At 40.1% G+C, this 20,482-nt stretch overlaps 1 protein-coding gene across 3 annotated transcripts in view; it reads right to left on the minus strand.

Annotated features, from left to right (window-relative positions):
* SPON1 (spondin 1) overlaps positions 1–20,482 on the minus strand; it is a 247,809-nt gene that overhangs the window by 125,602 nt on the left and 101,725 nt on the right. For all 3 annotated transcript variants that reach the window (XM_070428271.1, XM_070428270.1, XM_070428272.1), the window contains one exon: positions 15,662–15,784. In XM_070428271.1, the coding sequence (XP_070284372.1) occupies positions 15,662–15,784 (123 nt within the window). The remainder of the gene's footprint in view (positions 1–15,661; positions 15,785–20,482) is intronic.

A 20,482-nucleotide genomic window follows, 5' to 3' on the forward strand; every position in this document is an offset into this window, starting at 1 on the left:
AGAGCTTGGTTACAGATGTCATGTAAAGGAATATGTTCATAAGTGAATTAGGACTATGTTTTCTTTCATTGCAATAGAAAACCACGTATGAAGCCTAGTCAGAGTAGAAAGCTGTATAATTTAGGTTTTTATAAAAATAAAAAGACTTTCACAGATTTTCAGTCTTAAGAAACTTAATCACTTACTAATAAACAAGCATTGACTTCAAAAGTACTAATACTTTAAAAATAAATCTGGTCTTTAAAGACAGATCTGAAACAAAATGATGCTATTAAAAATAGTAAGAAATCATGAATTTGTAAGTATCCACTGAAGAGATGTAAATAAGAATAATAACAGGGAAAATTGTTTGTGATAGGCGTTTGGAATTAGGAGAACTATTAAAATAAAAGTAGATTAAAATAAATAAATTTAGTAGCAAGTTAAATCAATTGATAATGGAAATGAGCAAAGATTTGAGAAAAACAAAAAACAGCAAAGGTTTCCATAAAAGTGAGTTAAAAGATACTATTCAAATAAGGTATGAATGTATTGATAAAATAGAAGTAATGGCTCTGCTGTTTATTCTAAATTGATAGTTAAATTGAACTAAAAAGATTGTTGTCAAAGGGAATAAAATTAAGCAAAACAATAAAACAAAAATTGCATTGTTTATATAATACCAAAGAAAATCTAGAGAGAAGAAAACTAACTATAAAAAAATAAATAAATTGAGAGATAAATAATTGAGAATGGCAGAACATAAAACAGATAGGATTAAGGTTAAAATACACATAAGTTTAAACAATCATGTGGGAAGCAAAACAAAAGAAGGAAAAAGAAAACAAGAAAAATTTCCAATTGGATTAATGCAATAATTTATTGGGAAATCTTTACAAAGGCTTAGAAAGTGTAAAGGAAACATTAAAATGATATATTAATTAAAGTGAAAGAAAAGCAAGTGCAATGTCAGACGTGGTTGAATTTAAGGTAAATGTTATTAAAGGAATTTAATTATGTTAATTATGTGATGATAAAAGTCAGAATTAATAATGAGAGCATAACAATATTGTGTCTCTAGGGCTCAAAGAACATCGTGATAAATAGAAAGCAATTATTGTTAAAAAATCAATGATAAGTAAGTATACCATTTTAGATCATGTGTTAATACCCCGTTATAAAATATGAAAAACCAAACAGAAAAGAGTAAAGTAATAAAGAGTCTGAAAAACATAATTAAACTTACCATAATATAGCAGTAAGGATGGATATTGCCAAGAATTAAATGGATTGAACAGAAATAACATAAAAAACCCCTACAAATTTATTGTTGGTACCTGATGACATGTTGAATTAGCGCATCCTCCTCACTCTAAATTTAATGTTGGGAAACTTCAGAAACAGAGGGAAACACAAACCCATGGAGCTAACAGAGACATGAAAATAAAAGGGAGATCAAAGGTTGTCTTGAGTGTGGGGAAGGCACCTGACCCTGGAATAAGAGGATGGATGGAGGAGGACTGATGTAGGAGGATGGGTTTGGAAGTTCTCTTATTTCCCATCTCTGACATTGCCAAGGGAGAGACAGTGCCTGTCGTGCAACCAAGATGTCTGCAGCAGCAGGCCAGCCCTATTCCTGTCTCTATCCAGAGTAATCTCAGGACAGCAAAAAGCTCTCCTCAAGGGACGAGGAGATAAAGGGAGCCCAGGCACCTTTGGGTGCACCCTTCTCCATCCCTTCCCCCTCCAACCTCACAGGGTTGGGAATTGGAACCTAAGGAGATCACCTCTTCCTACTCCTGCTTTGTTCTAAGAGTGTCCGGATGAATCCCTGACAGGAGAAGGTACCCAGTAGAATGGAAGCAAATGAGGGAGTGGATAGAGTAGCAGCTGTCTTTCAACAGATGGTCCGAAGATTTAACATAAGCACATACATATCTTCAAGACATAGGAAAGATATTAGTATTATGAAGGAAGAATAGGAAGTAAAGAAAAAGAACCAAGTGTAAATTGGGTGTTAAACAAATGTTTATAATGGCTGTAGTATCCCTGCCAAAGATGCACAACCTGAATCTACTCCCGAGGAAACATCTGATAACTCCAAACTGAGACAACCTACAAAATAACCGCTGCTTTTCAAAACTGTCACTGTCATGGAGGTCAAGAAAGGCGAAGGAACTGTTCCAGATTAAAGGAGGATAAACAAGCCAAGTAAATGCAGAGTGTGATCCTAGGTTGAATCTTGGGCTGAGATTTTTATTTTAAACTTGCTACAGAGCTGTGCTGTGCAATATAGTGGCCACTAGATGATGGGGCTATTGAGTAAATGACATGTGGGTAGTCTGAATTGAGATGTGCTTTAATTATAAAATCTAACCAGAGTTTTAGCATAAAATCAATGTAAAATATATCAATAATAAATTTTCATATTAATTACACATGGAAATGATATTATTTTGGATACATTGGCTTAAATAAAATAAATTATTAAAAGTGATTTCCCTTGCTTCTTTTTACTTTTTAAAAATGTGGCTACTAGAACATTTAAAATGACATATGTGGCTCATTTTTATGTCTTACATTATACTGATATCATGTAGTATTGCTATAGGGGTACAATTAATGTCATTTGAACAAGGTATGTATATTAGATAGTAGTATTTTGTCAGTGTTAATGATGTGTACTGTGATTTGTAAGAGAATGTCCTTGTTCTTAGAAAATACGTGACGGAAGTACTGAAGGGCAAAAGACCAGGGATGAAGTTTGCTACTTATTCTCTAAAGTTCAGAGAAGTTGGGTTGTGTAGAATAGCAAAGACTGAAGAAGAGAAAAAGAAAATATCCATAACAATCCAGAAATGAAATTCTAGGAAATAACCAATATCAAGTATGTATTTGGGTAGAGCGATGGTAGAGACCAAAGGAATCTGAGGGCATGCTAATATTCATGTTTTGTTAGAAGAAAACACAAATCTTATAATGTTTATGAAATCAATAGAGATAAATAAACATAAGCACATGTCTTAAATTAAAGGCAACCAAAAAAAAAAAAAACAACCATTAAAAATATCAAAGAGAGAGAGAGAAGAAAGAAACCTAATAACAACAACAACAACAAATAAATAAAGTCAACCATCCTAAGAACAACAACAAAATGAACCAAGTAACTTCTAAATGAGTAGAAAAAACTTTAATTTAGGCATGGAAAGAAAAGAAATGGTATTTTAAAAAAAGTTGTAATCAGAAAATATAAGATGGCAGAAAAATTGTAATATATAGTAATCACAATGTATGTGGGGTAATGAAATGAAAGAAACAAATAAAGTCATAGGGGCCTTGCATGGACCAATAATTCTCATGTTGTATGAAATAAGTAACATACTCCTCAGCATCTGAAGTAGAATAAGAAAAAAGGGCTTTCTAAAGTAAACATATACAAGGTTATAAAAAAAAAAACACTGTTAAAATAAAAAAAAATCAAGAGTTATTTACTACTCTATTACCAAAACAAAATTTGAAACACAAATAGAAACCCAAATCCTTGATTAGTTGGAAATTTAAATATACTCAGCTAATTAACAAGTATGTCAAGTAGAACGAGTACAAAAGTACTCTCTTAAAAAAAACAACAACTATGAAAATGAGAACTACATATTAAAATCTCTAGGAGGTGCTCAGAACTCTCTACTAGGAAGATAAGTCACAGCTATAATTGCATTTATTATTAATATTTTAAAAAATAAAAAAGGGAAAATCAGCATATTAAGTAAGCAATATTAATTAAATAATATAAAAATTTAGCACAGGAACAAAAGGGCAATCTAAAAGAAATGAGAGAATAGTATATGTAAACCAAATATATGTAAATTAGAAAAGGGATAAAGATAGCATTATTTACTAAGTTAACAAAACTTATTTGATAAGGCCAACAGAGGTAGATTTAGTCATGAAATGAAGAAGAATTATCCTTTTTGTACTCTATAGTGGTTTGCTATGAACTATGAAAATCTGAGTAAAGTAGATAATTTTTTAAGGAAAGAAATAAAATTCTAAAACTAACACAAAATAAAGAGCCTGAGTACAGCAATAACTGATGAAGAAATTGGAAGAGAAAGTGGAGGTGAGGATGGAGGAAAAATTATGTTTGTGGTTACCTCTTTCAAAGTATCAATGACTGATAGATATGGGTAGGTAGTAACTAACTAATTTCCTTCTGAAAGTTAATATGATCTTGAGACTAAAGTCACATAAAGATCAGATTTAAAAATAAGAAACTGTAGACCTATTTCGCTCTTGCATATACTTGTGAAAAATTTAAAAACAATACTGATCATTAGTATTTTAAAGGAGAATCATGGCCAAAGGCCTTAGGGTCAGATGGACCTCATTCAAAGCCTGACTCTACCAGCATTGACTCTGTGAACTGCACCTAATTGCTAACCTTCCTGGGACTCAAATTCTTCTTCTTTAAATAGGAAACCATATTCATCCTATGGGGCTAAGGCAAATGTTATTGAGAAAATGTGTGGAAAAATAAATATGACATCTTGCAAACAGTATATAGTAGTGGGAGAATAATAATTATGCACGTGCACTGAAGGAAAAAACACACCATCAAGTTAGGTTCACCACAGAACGGAAGAGTAGTCTAGCAAGTGAAAAACTGTCTATACTAATAAAAGGGTAATATGCTAATTAGACCGGATAGACCGGACGTCTTCTGGACGTCCTTCCGGACAAAAGCCGCAGATGCTGAGAGGGCCGGCAGCATCGGAGAGGCGGCAGCGGGGGAGAGGCCGCAGTGCTGGCCGGTCCAGTGCTGAGGCCCCTTCTACAGAGGCAGCAGCAGTGGGGACTGCATGGTCCCAGTCCTGGTGCTGCCTCTTCCACAGAGGCAGCCACAGAGGCAGCAGCATGGGCCCAGTCCCGGCACCGCACCTCCACAGAGGCTGGACAGGGTGTGACCTGCTGTGCCTTAACCTCCCACAGCCACCCCCCAAGCTGGCCTGGCCCCAGATTGCCCACCAGTGGGTGTGGGGCAGGACCAGCGCTAAGAAGCGAGGTCTGAGGGCCAGCAGCTGCTGCGGCTGGCAGTGGCAGCAGCAGTGGGGTGATGCAGGCGGCACCTTCCCCTGATTGGCCTGGTCACCTCCCGCAGAGGGAGGCCAGACTGCGGCTTAGGTCCAGTCTCTGCCTAAGCCATCAGTAGGACATCTCCTGAGGGCTCCCGGACTGTGAGAGGGAGCAGGCTGGGCTGAGGGCCCTCACCACCCCTCATCCCAGTGCATGAATTTTTGCGCACCAGGCTTCTAGTTAATTATAATATTCTACAAAAAGAGATTAAATAATAACAATTATATGTCCATAGGGGCTACAAATAGCATTTGAAAAGTCCAATAACCATTTAAAAATTAAAAGTAGACATTTATATAAATATCTATTTAAGGTCAAAAGTCAACATTGTGCTTAATAGATATTAAAGAAATAAAAAAGAAGGATCTCTTACTCTTTGAGACAGCATAGAAGATCCTGGAGAGTATTATGCTAAGCGAAATAAGCCAGTCAGAGAAAGATAAGTATCACATGATCTCACTCATATATAGAATCTAATGAACAAAATAAACTGATGAACAAAATAGATCCAGAGACATAGAAGCATGGAACAGACTGTCCAATCTCAGAGGGAAGGTAGGGGTGGATGGGTGGATGGGAAGAGATAAACCAAAGAACTGGTATGTATATATGCAGAGCCCATAGACACAGACAATAGGGTGATGAAGGGCAAGGGCAAGGGCAAGGGCAGGGGCACGAGCATGGGTGGGGTTGGGCTAGAAGGTGTCAATGGGGGAAAAAGGGGACATATGCAATACTTTCAACAATAAAGATTTTAAAAAAGAGAAATATTAAATGCATTTTAAGTGCAAATAGAAGTCAAACAAAATTATCCACTTTTACCATTATTATTTGATTGTAATGGTGATTCTTGTTAGTGAACAAGAGCACCATAGAAATCATAGGATAGTAATCAGAAGGGAAAAAAAAAGACAAAAAAACATGTTTCTCTTTGCAGGCAAATGATGAATGATTACTTATGTAATCCAAGGAATTGTGGATAAAACTATTAGTAATAAAAGCATATAGTTGCAATAAAAGTGAATAAAAGATCAATAGCATTCTAGAATACTAAGTATAACCTGGCAGAAAATATGACGAAAATTGGAAATCAGGTTCCTAATAAAAAAAAAGTAAAATAATCCTAGAAAATTATTAAGGATATACAAGAAAGAAACTTCAAAGCTTTCATGAGGGAAAGGAAATCGTTTAGGAAAAATTAAAATTTGTTCAAGTCTCAGTGTTTAGAGAAATTGCATATATGTTTATACCAGGAAACATGAGCTTTGAAAACGTACTCCCCATTATTAAAGGGTGTTCTCCTAGCCCTGGCCGGTTTGGCTCGGTGGATGGAGCGTCGGCCTGTGGACTGGGGGGTCCCAGGTTCGATTCTGGTCGGGGGAATGTGCCTTGGTTGTGGGCGCGTCCCCAGTGGGGGATGTGCAGGGGGCAGCTGTTTGGTGTTTCTCTCTCATCGATGTTTCTGGCTCTCTGTCTTTCTCCCTTCCTCTCTGTGGAAAATCAATAAAAAATATATATGTATATATATTTTTTTTAAAAAGGGTGTTCTCCTAGCTAAAATTTCAGAAACCACCTAACATGTAAGCACTGAAGTGTCTACTTATAACTTTGCTACTTTGAATATGCTTTGGGTGGAATGAGAGCCTAGTGCCTAGGAAGGGAGAAGGGAATTAGAGGACTAAGGAATGGGAATTGAATTGGCATCCAAGTATACTCACAGGCCCAGAGGGAAGACAGTCCCATTTAGATGTCCTATGAGCAATGGGAGGGAAGCAGCATTTGAGAGGTGGGGGATTCTAACTCAAAGGTGGGGGGATGTAGTCAAAATCCTATCGTGATGACTGACTTTACTGTATTTGTTAATTTTGCTTGTTATTGTACCAAGGTGATACATGTACAGAGTCAAGAATCAATTTCTGAAAGTGTGGCCACATCAGTCAGGTCCCAGAGATTGATGACATAAGCAATGAGGCAAGAGAGGAGAGTTTGATGAAGGAATAATTTATAAGGACATGTCAAGGTTAAACGGAAGCAGGAAGATCAGGGCCCTTGGATGAAAAACTTTCCATGAAAAAGTGATCCAGAAAGAAAGGACTCTGGGCAGAACAGAAATGGTTTCCCTTGAGAATTTATAACCATGGGTTTGGAGTTTGACATTGCTCCATTGTCTTGCAGCTTTGTGTTGTTTGAAAGAGGTCTGATGCCACTTGGTTCCTGATCTTTTGTTTGTGACTAGTTTTTCTGTATGCTTGTTGGGTTGTCCCTATGCTCATTATTCTAAAATGTCAAGATAATATGCCTTTTTCATTCATTGTGCTGAGCCCTTGACCTTCTTTCAGTTCCTGAGGCTATTCCCGCATTTGTACAAAGAACTGGCTTGGTTCCTAGGCACTGCCCTCTGTGCAGGTTTTAGGATGCATCTTTCCATGCTCTGCTAAGACAGTTACCCTTTCTCTATATCTTTCATCCTCCAGATTTTGGTGTTATTGTAGCCTTCTTTCCTCTTTTCTTGTCTTTGTGGGTTTATATCCTTTTTATTCATCTAATGTTATCTTTATAGGAATTGAGGAAAGATCAGAGATTAATCTGTATGTTTGACCTGTTATGTTTAGCTGGAAAACTGATTACTGACTTTCCTTTTCTATTCCATAAATAGTGAGTTGTTGCTATAAGACTTCCCAGAAAGGTGGAGGGAAGGGAGGGAAAAAAGGGGGAAGAAGCTATTTAATGCTTTCTCTTTTGCCCCTTCTTTCACTGAACCGGTGTATCATACAGGTGCTTGGTATCAAATTCTATTTCCTGGGGATGTGCTCTATTGTGACTCAGACTGGTGGCGGCACAGCTGGGAGGTCTGATGGGCACAGTTACTCAGCCTGAGGAAGAATTTCCCAGTGATGGCAGAAAGCAGTGGGATTATTGTTTGTTGAATGTTTAATTTTGTTTTTGAAATTAGATCAAGAGAAGAGTCCTATGGTCCATATATGAAGAAAATCACTGCCCTAGGCAACCCACTGTCCTAATGAAACCCACAAATAATAGTCTTACCCATGAATGGGAAGGAACTGAGCAAGCTAAATATTATAAAGCTAATAATTCTTCCCAAAATAATTTGGGGATTTAGTGCAATCCCACTTGAAATTCTGATAGGATCCTTTATAGAACTTGATAAAATTATTCCACAATCATTTATAAACGTAGAAAGACGATAATATTGAGGAATATTTTAAGAAGGAAGCATACTACCTTCCCTTCCAAGCCAGAAACCTGGCTTGTCAGCTTTAATGTTTCTCTCTCACTCCTCCACATCCAATCCATGAAGAATCTACCTCTAAAAGATCTCAAATCCATCCCTCTCTCCATCACCATGTTCACTGCCTTAGTCTGAGGTATCACCCTCACTGTGACATCTCCCTAACCCATCTTCCCATATACCACTAGCTCCATCCAATGTGTTCTGCATTCAGCAGCCATGTAAGGTCCTATCTCTCTCCTGCCTTCACCTCTTCATGGCTTTTCACTGCTCATCTCCTTCCATTCCCCACCTTGCTCATTTTGTAATTGCTATTCATCTATCCATTCCTTCGTTCATACAACACTACCTATTGAGAAGCATTCAATATGCCAGACAGTAAGCTAGGCCTCGAGGAGATAATGAGCAAAGTCAGATCCAATTCCTGCCAACACCCTAGTGGTTTTAAAGGCCAAGGACAATAAACAAAATAAAAAAAGATTCAAGTGTGTTAGTAATTGAACCAATCTCAATTTAAAATCATAAGATTCGCTTATTATTACCATTACCTGGCAAAAGTCAAACACTGAACACTGAAGAGGCTGGGAGACACAGATGTATTTATTCATTCTTGGTCGCATGGTGAATTAGTAGAAATGTTTTGGAGAAAAATGTGGCAAAAAAATCTCAAGAGCCACAAAAGTCCATCTCCTTTGGTCCAGCAGTCTTACTATTGGAAAATTATCTCAAAGAAATAATTCAAAGGAAGTAGAAAGGGAAGAGGGAGGTTTTATGTACAGAGTTTTGGTATTGCAGTGCTTTTTATGTTTGCAAAGGCCCTGGCATCACCTAAATGTTCAATAAAAGAACAGTTAGGTGAGCGGTAAGAGCAAGCTGATGTAATAAATTGTGGCCATAGAATCACAATCCAATGCAAAAATGTGTTCACATGTGATATAGAAACTCTATATACAGATGAATATACAAAGAAATGAAAGTCGTTGCCAAGTGTTAGCATGGCGGTCTTTCATGTGATTGGATTTAATAATGAATGATTTTTCAAATTAAGTGACCCAGTGGAAAAAGTGGCTGAATTTCACTGTAAAATTAACTTCGATTCTGTAGAGTATATTTCCCAGTGGCCATGTTTATATTTGAGGTAGTGTTCCCAAATGCAAAAAATAATTGGCTCCTGGAAAAGGTTTTCTTTTTGTCAATATTTATTTGTTAAACGGTGTTAAACCTATATCCAAGAATGGGGGGAGTCATGCATTTTACATTATCAAGGGAGATTACAGAGTCTCTCCCGAGTGGAAGCATTTGTCAAAAACCCAGGAACTGTGTTCAGAACAAGAGAGTAAAGAGACTCAGCATGTGTTAGGCAACTCCCAATCCCCTGGCAAAGACTGGGCATGTCTCCAACTCCTGGGACACCCCTATGCAGTAACACTGCCCAGTCACCGTGTTTCTGTAAAGAACACTCGCTCCTGGACCCCAGCTGGGCACTACACTCATCACACTGCTAAGGACAGACACTGGGGTGGGGTGGGAAGTGCGGGGGGGCAGGAGGGGGGTTGGGGCGGGGCCACACTAGCACTGTTAATACCCCAGGGTTCTAGAACTCTGTTCAGGCTCAGAGAATGCAAACTTTCACTTCTAAGGATCTCCGCAGAGTAGATCTTTGCACAGTGGGGAAAAGCTGTTCAGAGTTTGGTATCTGTTGAGGCTATGGTGGTACAGCAGGGCCTTATTAAAAGGTGCTTTGTGTATAAGACATTCGATTTCACTGCAGAGGAGAGCAGCCTGCCTCACGACATCCCTCAGAGGAAGGCGGAAACGAATCAGGAGTGCTGAGCTTTGATTTTGGTTCTGACACTCTGGCTATGAGATCTGAGCCCTGAACTTCTTTGTGCTTTAGGTTTTTTCCACCTATGAAGTAAAACTTGCATGAACAGGCCTTAAAACAGATTTCTAAAAAAGTACTCAATTGGGAGTGTTTTAACAGGATTTCACTATTTCCAGATGGCCAGCAGGGATTTATGGCATTACAATAGAGAGGAGATGTCAGAAGTCATTTAGGTCATCTTCCCTAGCTCCCCACACCTGCCCCCTCCAAGAGGAAGGGGTGCACTGGATGCAGAAAGTGCTCTGGTCTCCAAGAGACGGAGCTCCAAAACCATCAGTGTTTGGAGCAAACCATTTTTCTTAATGGGCGAGAAGAGCCAGGGCAGATGTGGCCCACACAGCAGATGGCTGAAGGCATAAAGGTGTTGCCCAATCCCCCATCTGAATGCTCAAGGGCAAGTTATCCACAGAGAACAGAAGGACAGGCACCCTAAGTTGCTATCTTATATTATTGCAGAGGTTCTCAAAGTCATGGTTTACTTTGAGAGAGTGCCACAGCGACCTCGGGGCTCTCTGAGGCCTTTCCAGGGAGACTGAGGTGAAACTATTCTCATAACAGTACTAAGATATGATTTGCCTTTTCCAATGTGTTGACATTAACATTGCTGATGGGGAAATAAAACCAACCCCAAATCCGTTGATGGTGCAAACACAAGGTGAGTAAAACTATTGGAAGTTAGTGCGGATCAAGGCAGTGGCCTTGAGCTGTATCAGCAGAGTGTATTCTTCACCGCCAGAAACGTGCAGCGCACAACAACCACGAAAGTCAGTTTCCCCTGAGAATGTCCTTGATGAAGCCATATAAATTATTAATTTTATCAAATCTCTGTACCTTTGAGTACACATCTTCCTATTGTACTGTGTGACTAATTGGGGAAATATGCGTAAAGCACTTCAACTGCAAACTGAAGTGCCATGATTGTTTTGCATAAAAGCACTTGTGCGATTGTTTGAGTTGCAAGCTGGACTGACAAGTGATGGTTATTCAGACTTGAGAATCTGGCAGACATTTTCTCAACAATGAAGTGAGCCTGTCACTTCAAGGAACACACCTGACAGCATTTGCGGCCAATGATAAAATTCAAGCTTTCAAGCAAAACTTAGAATTTTAGAAAACTTGTATCTGTCACTATGAATTTTATAGCTTTCTAATATTTAAACCCTTTTCTGATGAGACTGGAAGTGGTACAATGAATGGGATTTTTGATTCTGTATAATGAAACGTCTCCACTTTTGGATCATCTGCATAACTCAGAACACCAATATTTTCCAAATGACCAATGTGTAATGTTACAAAATCATTCATTTGTATCAGATGTACTCACAGTGCCAAGGAAAGCAATGCATTTTAATGCAATAGAGTATGAGTTTATTAATATGGTTTTAATATGCTACATTGTAATTACCCTTTAAGAAAGTAGAGTAGTCCCCTCTCCCCCCAGTCTGAGGTTTTGCTTTCCATGGTTTCAGTTTCCTGAGCTCAATCATGGCCTAAAAATATTGAATAAAAAATTCCAGAAATAAGCAATTCATAAATTTTAAATTGCACACCAGTATGAGCAGTGTGATGAAATCTCCTGCTGTCTTGCCCTGGAAGTGAATTATCCCTTTGTCCAGTGTATCCACACGGTGTACATTACCTGCCCTTAGTCACTTAGTAGCTGTCTTAGTTATCAGATGGACTGTCACAGTATCACAGTGCTTCTGCTCAGGTAACCCTTATTTTACTTAATAATGCTAAGAATTATTAAGAATAGTAATGCTGGCAATTCAGATATGTCAAAGAGAAGGTGTAAAGTGCTTCCTTCATGTGAAAAGTTGAGCATTTCAACTTAATAAGGGGGAAAAAATCACAACCGTATGCTGAGGTTGCTAAGATCTACTCTAAGAACTAATCTTCTACCAATGAAATTGTGCAGAAGGAAAAATAAATTCATGCTAGTTTGGCTGTCCCACCTCACATTACAAAAACAATGTCCACAGAGCATGATGAGTGCTTAGTTAAGATGGGAAAGGCATTAAACTTTACCATAGGTATGCATGTAGAGGAAGAAACATCCTATATAATAAAAGCCTAATATGCTAAGTGTCCAGTTGTCCGTTCAACCAATCAAAGCGTAATATGCTAATGATATGCTAAGGCCACTCAACTGCTCATTATGATGTGCACTGACCACCGGGGGCAGACAGTCAACCAGTTGACCAGTTGCTATAAGTGCACTGACCACCAGGGGGCAGACGCTCCCACCGGTAGGTTAGCTTGCTGCTGGGGTCCAGCTGATCAGGACTGAGAGAGCTGGGTCAGACAAGCCTTAGAGCCCTCTGGCGGTCTCTCCCTGGCTGGCCAACTTCCCGCATTCCTCCTCGGCCCCTATTGTGCACTGGTGGGGCCCCTCAGCCTGGCCTGTGCCCTCCCACAATCTGGGACCCCTCGGGGGATGTCAGAAAGCTGGTTTTGGCCCGATCCCGCAGGCCAGGCCGAGGGACCCTACTGGTGCATGAATTTGTGCACCAGGCCTCTAGTAGTACATATAAGGCTCAGTACAATTTACAGTTTCAGGCATCCACTGGGGGTCCTGGAACATATCCCCTGAGGATAAGGGGAACAACTGTACCATTTGCAGAGTTTTGGTATAGTATCAAAGAAGATTATCTGTAATGATCTGAAAAGGTTATTAAAATATTCTTCCCTTTTCCAATTACTTGGGCGAGATAGAATTTTCTTCATATATAACAATCCCAAATATAAACCATGACAGGTCGAATGCAGAGGCAAATATGAGAATCCAGGGGTCTTCTATTAAATCAGAGGTTAAAGAGATGTGCAAAAATGTAGAACAATGATACTCTTTTCACTACATTTCTTTTGTTTTGGACAATACAGTTATTTCCATAAAATATGGTAACATGTAATAAGTTTATTATTGCTAATTCATTGCATGTTCCTTTTCAAAAAGTAAGTAATATTTTTAAATTTCTGTTTTAATTTTCCCCATGGTGACTATTGAGAGACACAACCCACATAAACAAAAGACTGCGGGAGTTCCCAATAGCTTTTAAGTGTGTAAAAGGGACCTTGCCGTTAAAAAGCTTGAGGACGGCGGCTCCAAGATCCTTCCAGAAAAAGCAGCATTTTTGATGAGTAATTAATAAGGAGAGAGGGACTCCGAATTTATCAGTTTGTACTATTGTCGGGAAGCAGCATCATGGCTTAATGGCAAGCATTGGTTATCAAGACAAAATCATCCCTGGAGATGCCAAAGGATAGTCATCTATGGTTGAAGATTGGTAGAAGTCACTTTTGGTAATAGCACATTTTTAAAGCCCTGATTGGACCTCTGTGCCCTTTCAATTAGCTCCAGTCTCCTGAGCATTCAAGTCCTTTTCCTCCAAGGAGGGCCCGGCCCACACTTCCAGCCCACACCCCCTGCTCAGTATTGGCTACGGCGACTAGATGCGAGCGAGAAATCCGCCTCCCAGGTCATAGTGAATGCCACTCTGAGTTCAGCAATCAGCACACGGTACTTGGGGAGGCACCAGGCACTTCCAGGCACTGAGAATAACAAATGAGCCTGTCGTGGCTTTTGTCCTGGAGAACTTTGTCTGATGGGAATAAAGACTCCTGAAGAATAATTACAGTATGATGTGATAAATGCTCTTCTGTACATAGTGACCAAATTTTTCCCGACCAAAAATTAAGACACACTCTGACATCTGTCAATGGAAGCATCCTGAGGGATCGGGAATACATATATTTATTAAGAAACTCTCAACAACTCCACAGACATTCTGTACAGATTTGTCCTTGATTTGTCCCAAAGATCCAGAAACAATGGTCTGTACCTTTTAAATTTGTTTTTTTTTAATTCTGAGAAATAACTGTCAGAATAGAAAAGAGCAAGATGCTCATTAGGATTACAAAAGATGAGTAATGGACCCCTAACATTTTGCCTCTGGGTTGGTGGATGGGAGGCACTGGGGGAAATCTTTTTCCTTCATACTCGTTCCAAGTGGTTTCCACCCCCAGGCAAAGAGCCCAAGTTTGTTCTCGAAGGTCTCCCACACCAGCTGAAGCAGATCAAGCTGAATCCCAGAGTCAAGAAAATGAACTAGTAAGAGGCTCCTAAGATGCAAGCCTTAATTACATGTGGGTAAAAATTAAACAATTGGGCTCTTGATCTGCCAAGAAATGTTGGAGTGCCGTCTGGGTGGGCTGTTTGGGGACCACGGAGGTTCTAGTCTGAACTGGGTCTTCTTAAGTTCTAACCATGTACCCTTTGCTCCCCCTTCCTTTGGGGGCTGACTCAAATCCCTCCCTTTAATCTCTTTCTCTCAGTCCCACTGTTCTTTCCCAGCTGTGGCAACTCCAAAGCGAAATGAACAAGAATCAAACAATAAACAGAAAAAGCGTGCTGGATGCCACACAGGGACATCCTGCCACCCACTGTTAGAGAGAATGGGCAACACTGGCTCTTAAAGGCAACCCAAATGAAAGGCAGGGCAAGAGGCCTGAAAACCCCTTTTGGAATCTTGGCTCCACTACTTACATTTGACTGTGGGCAAATCATGACATTTCTCTGATCTCCAGTGAGTTCATCCACAAAAACTGGTTATTTTTGAGACTTAAATGACACAATGTGTAAATGGCACACAGTAAGTCCACTCTTCATCGTCATAATTGTCACATCTTTTTGTGTGCTTATTTGGTTAGTGTCTGCCTCCCCACTAATCTCTGAGTTTTATGAGAACATCAGCTGTGTCTTTATTTTGTGTACATTCCATCTCTAGAGTTTTGCACAGTGGCTGGCACTTGCGAGGCATTTGTTGAGATAATTGTGTGAGAAAAGTGAGTTGGCAGAGTCCCACTTAAGGGTCTACTTCAAAATAGCAAGTTTGGGGTCTCCCGAGAAGTCTCATGGATTGGCATTGGCTACCTGGAGCACGGTGTCACAAAGGATTCTAAGGTGGTATCTGGAGTCAGTAAGGAAGGGGTGTGCTGGAAGACTACCAATGCCAGCTGTGGTTAAGGATGCTGCATACCTGTTGACCTTGGTCTGAGTGAAGAGCAGGTCCCCTTTGCCAGCCATTTCAAGCACAAAGGTGTCTATTGTATCGTTCGTGGATAGAGCCATTTGAGGAGGACTGAGTGTTACCGCATGTCTGAGCTGAAGATGAGCTGCCTGACCTCAGGAATATTTTTTTAAATCACAAATAAGAATACACTTAGAACAATGCTATGCAAAGAAGCTAGAAGCAGACCTCTGTCTTGAGGAATTCACTTGCGGGGAATGTGCATTTCATGAATCATTTGGCAGGAACGAGCAGACCTAACATACTTCAGCTAGTGTATCCCACCACCAGACAGAACTCTGTAATGCACTTTTCCCAAACCCATAAAGTAGCTGCTCTACTCACGAGGATAATCCTTTGGGTGCGTCTTCTCAGACCAATTCCCATAAAAGGTGAGTCTGTACTTGGCAGTCCCGCAGGCACAGCAGTCTAGGATTGGTTTGTCCGTCACCCCGTCAAACATGGAATCTGAAACAGGAAGGAAAGGAACCAAGTTAGGAAGCAAATGTGGGTCTTGATCTCATCCTTAATGCTTGGGGAAAAACATATGAGGTGCAGTTTTCATTGATTAATAACACAGAGAACCAGGTCAGGACTTGGGCTATAAAGGATTCTGTATACCTCTCAGTATGGCAACCACATTCTGCAATCAATCAATCAATAAATAATAAATAGATAAATAAATAAATAAATAAATAAATAAATAACTTTTGCTCTTATCAAGTGAGGAGACCTGTGGGATCAAGAAGGCAGAATATTTGGGACGGAGGTTGTATTGAGAAACCAGAGATAAAACTGACTAAGTTATCCATTCTGGGCCCCGGTCTCTTCCCCCACCCCTCCCACAACATGATTTTCCCACCAAATTTTAAGAATATACATGTGTGTGTTTTCTCTAAGAAATATCTCCTGGGGCCAGATTGGCAGGACCAGAAGGAGTTGCTTTGAAGGAGCAGTGAGAACAGAAAGACAGAGACAGAAAGATAAAGGACTGCTAGAAATTATTATTTTTAAAAAGATACGCATATATAATCACATCACTTCTTATCAAGCTTTCAGAGGCTTTACTGGGAGGGGTGGTGGGTGGGGAATATGTTCCAAAGTTCGGGTTTACTTCTGAGCACAGTGGCAGCCAGGAAAAACTGAAGATTCCCTCTCTGGCCCTACTTTTAGCTGTGAATAGCTGATAAGTGGGGAAAGAGAGATTACATGAATAAATTCAGAATTTCCGATTGTCAAGCCCACATCCCTAACTGCGCATTGTTGCCTGTCGTCTCTTCTGCTTCCTGCAAGATGAAAACAATGACTACAGCTGCAACTTGCTTCAAGTGCTTCAGTTTCTCTAGCGCTATTATCATAAATGTTCTTTTTTTTTCCAAGTTGGACATTTATTCTTAAATATTATATAAAGAGCAAGCGACAAAGAGTACAAAAATCTTTTGAGTGTAAGAAAGAGCATTTTACAAGTGTTCCATATGGAATTCACTGGGTTCGTTTGGTTTGAATATGCAAAATCAGTGATGGGTGGAAGAAGTGCATTCTGGGCTCCAGGATGGAGAAGAAAGGACGAGTTATTGTAATAATAACTGCACTGTATAGAGTCCTTGTATGTGCTGATTCTTTTCCACATATAGCTGGGATTGTCTTAGCAATCCTAGGAGGTAAGTACTTTAGTTAACCTCATTTTACAGATCAGAAAACTGTGGCATATTAGGTAACCAGCCCAAGGTCACAGGGTTAGTGAGTGGTGCAGGCAAAACTGGAGCTCAGGTCTTTTTGAGTCTGGAGCCCATGCTCTTTATTTTATTTTATTTTATTTTATTTTATTTTATTTTATTTTATTTAACTTTTATTGATTTCAGAGAGGAAGGGAGAGGCAGAGAAAGACAGAAACATCAATGATGAGGAAGAATCATTGATTGGCTGCCTCCTGCATGTGCCCAGACCAGGAATTGAACCATGACCTCCTGGTTCATAGGTCAAACTCAACCTCTGAGCCACGTCAGCCAGGCTGGAGCCCATGCCCTTAATCTCTGCACACTATCTGTCTAGCAAAGACCTTTGGCTGGATAGATCCACAGAAATACCAATGAGTGAAAAAAAAATTTTTTTTTAAAGAATAGTTTACTGATTTTCTTTTTTGAGAGAAACATTGATGTGAGAGGGAAACATCAATCAGCTGCCTCCAACACACCCCCTACCAGTGATCTAGCCTGCAACCTGGGCATGTGCCCTTGACTAGAATCGAACCAGAACCTCCTGGTACACCGGATGACGCCCAACCAACTGGGCCACACCAGCCAGGGAGAGTGAAAATTCTTCCATGTGTTTCTCTTTTTGCTTTTTCAAATGGGGAATGGTACATTAAAAAATTACTTCCCTACAAAGCTCCAGGATTTCTAAACAGTCCTAAAGAAGAGTTCTGAAACCACGCAAAACAGAAATCCCTGTGTGGCTACTCTTCGTACACTTGGAAGAGACCAGAGCATTGTCTGTGCTGAGGAACAGGCTCCCACTGCCTCATGCACAGGTAACCCACGTCTGATTCCTGCATGAGCCACTTTGACAGTGGAGGGACAAGCTCTGTTGAATATATTTCAGGAAAGGTAGGATAAATCATAATTCCTAAATTTTTTTTTGCTTTTTACATTTCCATTATGACCAACTATGTTGTGAAAAACTAAATTCGTTTTGAAAAAGGGATTCAGAGCTAAGAGGTACATGCTGGGGTTTCGATGGTGACTACCAGGCACTGTCAAAGGAAGCAGCAATAACCTCTCAAGAAACCAAAATAAGGCAAAATTGGAGCTTTACCTTATCCAAAGGGCTCTCAGGTCTACAGGTGGTAAACTTAACATGTATCCAGGAGTTCAAGGGAATACATTTTACAATAAATCTTTTGAACTTCCAACAGAAAATAAGCTTCCACTTAAAAAGAAAATTTCTAAGTTTGAAACTAGAAACAGACATATGGTTCCTACTGAGGACAAGCCTATTGAAAATGAGCCAGGCTTTCAAAGGGTAGTGATAACAAGTGTTAACTTCTCTCTCCGCCTTCTAACCACAGCAGGGCCTGCAAAATACAGGTAACTTCAGGCCCTGCAGCGTCTCCTGAGCTGCCCTCTCTCCCCATTTCTACTCTCAGTCCACCAGTTTCCTTGTCAGTGTTCATCCTTTACTCTCCATTCCTCTAGCCCTTTTCTTCCTTTTCTCATTATCCCTTTTCTCCCGCAGTCTCCTCTCTTCCCTGCTTTCCCCTTGATCTTCCCCTCGCCTTATTGCTCTCCCTTAATTGTTAGTGACATAGATTTAAAGTGAGCCTGTGGATGCATATGTTTATTATGGGTCACCTTTTTGAATATTTTATGTGTCTCACTTAATTGTAACTAACTTAATGTTTTCTGTTTCTTTCGTAAAATAACGATTGCCATTGCTTTTTAGCTGTGCAGGTCTTAATTTTTCCCCTATGCATTAACAGCTTCTACTGGGGAAAAAAATAATAGATACTTGCATCTCTCTCCCCTTCCCTGATTGATTTGATTGGACTCACTAAAGGATATAAAGGCCTTAATGAAAGAGCTAGAGATAATTAAGTAGGCATACACATTTAAGAGAAATCCCTTTTGCTCGATGCTGTTGAATTAAAGACTTTCTTAACGTGATCTGCCTGCTAACTGATGAATTTCCTCATGGGTCTGTTGTCTCTGGGGATCATCTACAACTGTATCTAAAGTTCCTACAGCCCATTCATGTAATACTTTAAACAATAAAGAACTTTTTAAAAGAAGATCCTACAGCCCAGGTCCTGCTGGGCTCCCTGCCTCCCTCAGCACCCCCCACAAAGTTGTCATTAGAAAGTGGTGTTTTAACCCTAACTGGTTTGGCTCAGTGGCTAGAGCATTGGCCTGCAGACTGAAGGGTCCCAGGTTCAATTCTGGTCAAGGGCATGGACCTTGGTTGCGGGCACATCCCCAGTAGGAGGTGTGTAGGAGGCGGAGATGTTTCCTTCTCATCGATGTTTCTAACTCTCTTTCCCTTCCTCTTTGTAAAAAATCAATAAAAAATATTTTTTAAAAAAGGAAAGTGGTGTTTTAAACAGGTGCGTGTTTAGTCATTATTTTTTTCATTCAATATTAATATTTAAAAATGTATTGTCGACACTATTACAGATGTCTACCATTTCACCCCCACCTTTACCCACCTCCACCCAGCCCCCACCCCCTCCCTCTGGCCATCACCACGCTGTTGTTTGTGCCTGTGGGCTATGCATATATGTTCTTTGATTAATCCCTTCACCTTCTTTCATCCGGTCCCCATGCTCCCCCCCGCCCAGTCTTCTCCCCTCTGACCTCTATCAGCCTGTACCATGTATCCATGCCTAGAGGATCTCTGTTTCAGAAGCAATAACCAATAGAGATTTGCAATGCCACTTTATTGACACTATATCTGCAGAATTTTAGCATAGTCATAGCTTAGACAAGGATTGAGTTTTGGGGACATGCACTTAGTTAAGGATTGCTATCAGTATGTGAAGTGTCAGCCAAGGGCCTCCTTAGAACCCTCAAATCTGGGAGATAAGGTTGCCTTGATAGTAAAACTAACGAAGCCATCCCCCATCTGTGAGTGTAACCCAAAACATGGCCTGTAAATGTGTGATCCCGAAAACCCACAACTCTGACCCACGGGACTTCAATGGCATCTCATGGAGCCAGGGTAGGAATGGGATTGCCCTTTAGAAATCAAGAGCCTCAATAGTTGAAATGTTCCCTTGTTTGGAGAAAAGCTGAATGGGCATGTGAACAATAAAATACAGGAAAGGAAAGTCCCAAAAGCCACATATGGTGATGCCCACCTGGAAACTGACCAGGGTCCTGACCCAAAGGTTCCATTCTCTGGCCCCTATCCTACGGCAGGTATGGCCCTAATGCAGGTATCTAACTTCTCCCCTTTTGCTCTTTCCATGCTTAGCGTGCAACACCACTCCCCCCATATAGGGTCTAATTTCTGTTCTAGCTCATCTACAGGGAAACATATGCTTCAGGATGCTTTGATCTACCAAAGGCAACAGTTCACGCTACTGAATTGGGAGGTAGTCCCTTTAACAAAGGAAATGGTTAAGGGCATTGGCTCTTAGATTCAAACCCTGCCCTCTACTGCAAGCTGTAT

The sequence above is a fragment of the Myotis yumanensis genome, unplaced genomic scaffold, assembly GCF_028538775.1.
Source record: "Myotis yumanensis isolate MYYU_CA2020_CCGP unplaced genomic scaffold, mMyoYum1.0.hap1 SCAF_10, whole genome shotgun sequence".
Classification (NCBI taxonomy): domain Eukaryota; kingdom Metazoa; phylum Chordata; class Mammalia; order Chiroptera; family Vespertilionidae; genus Myotis; species Myotis yumanensis.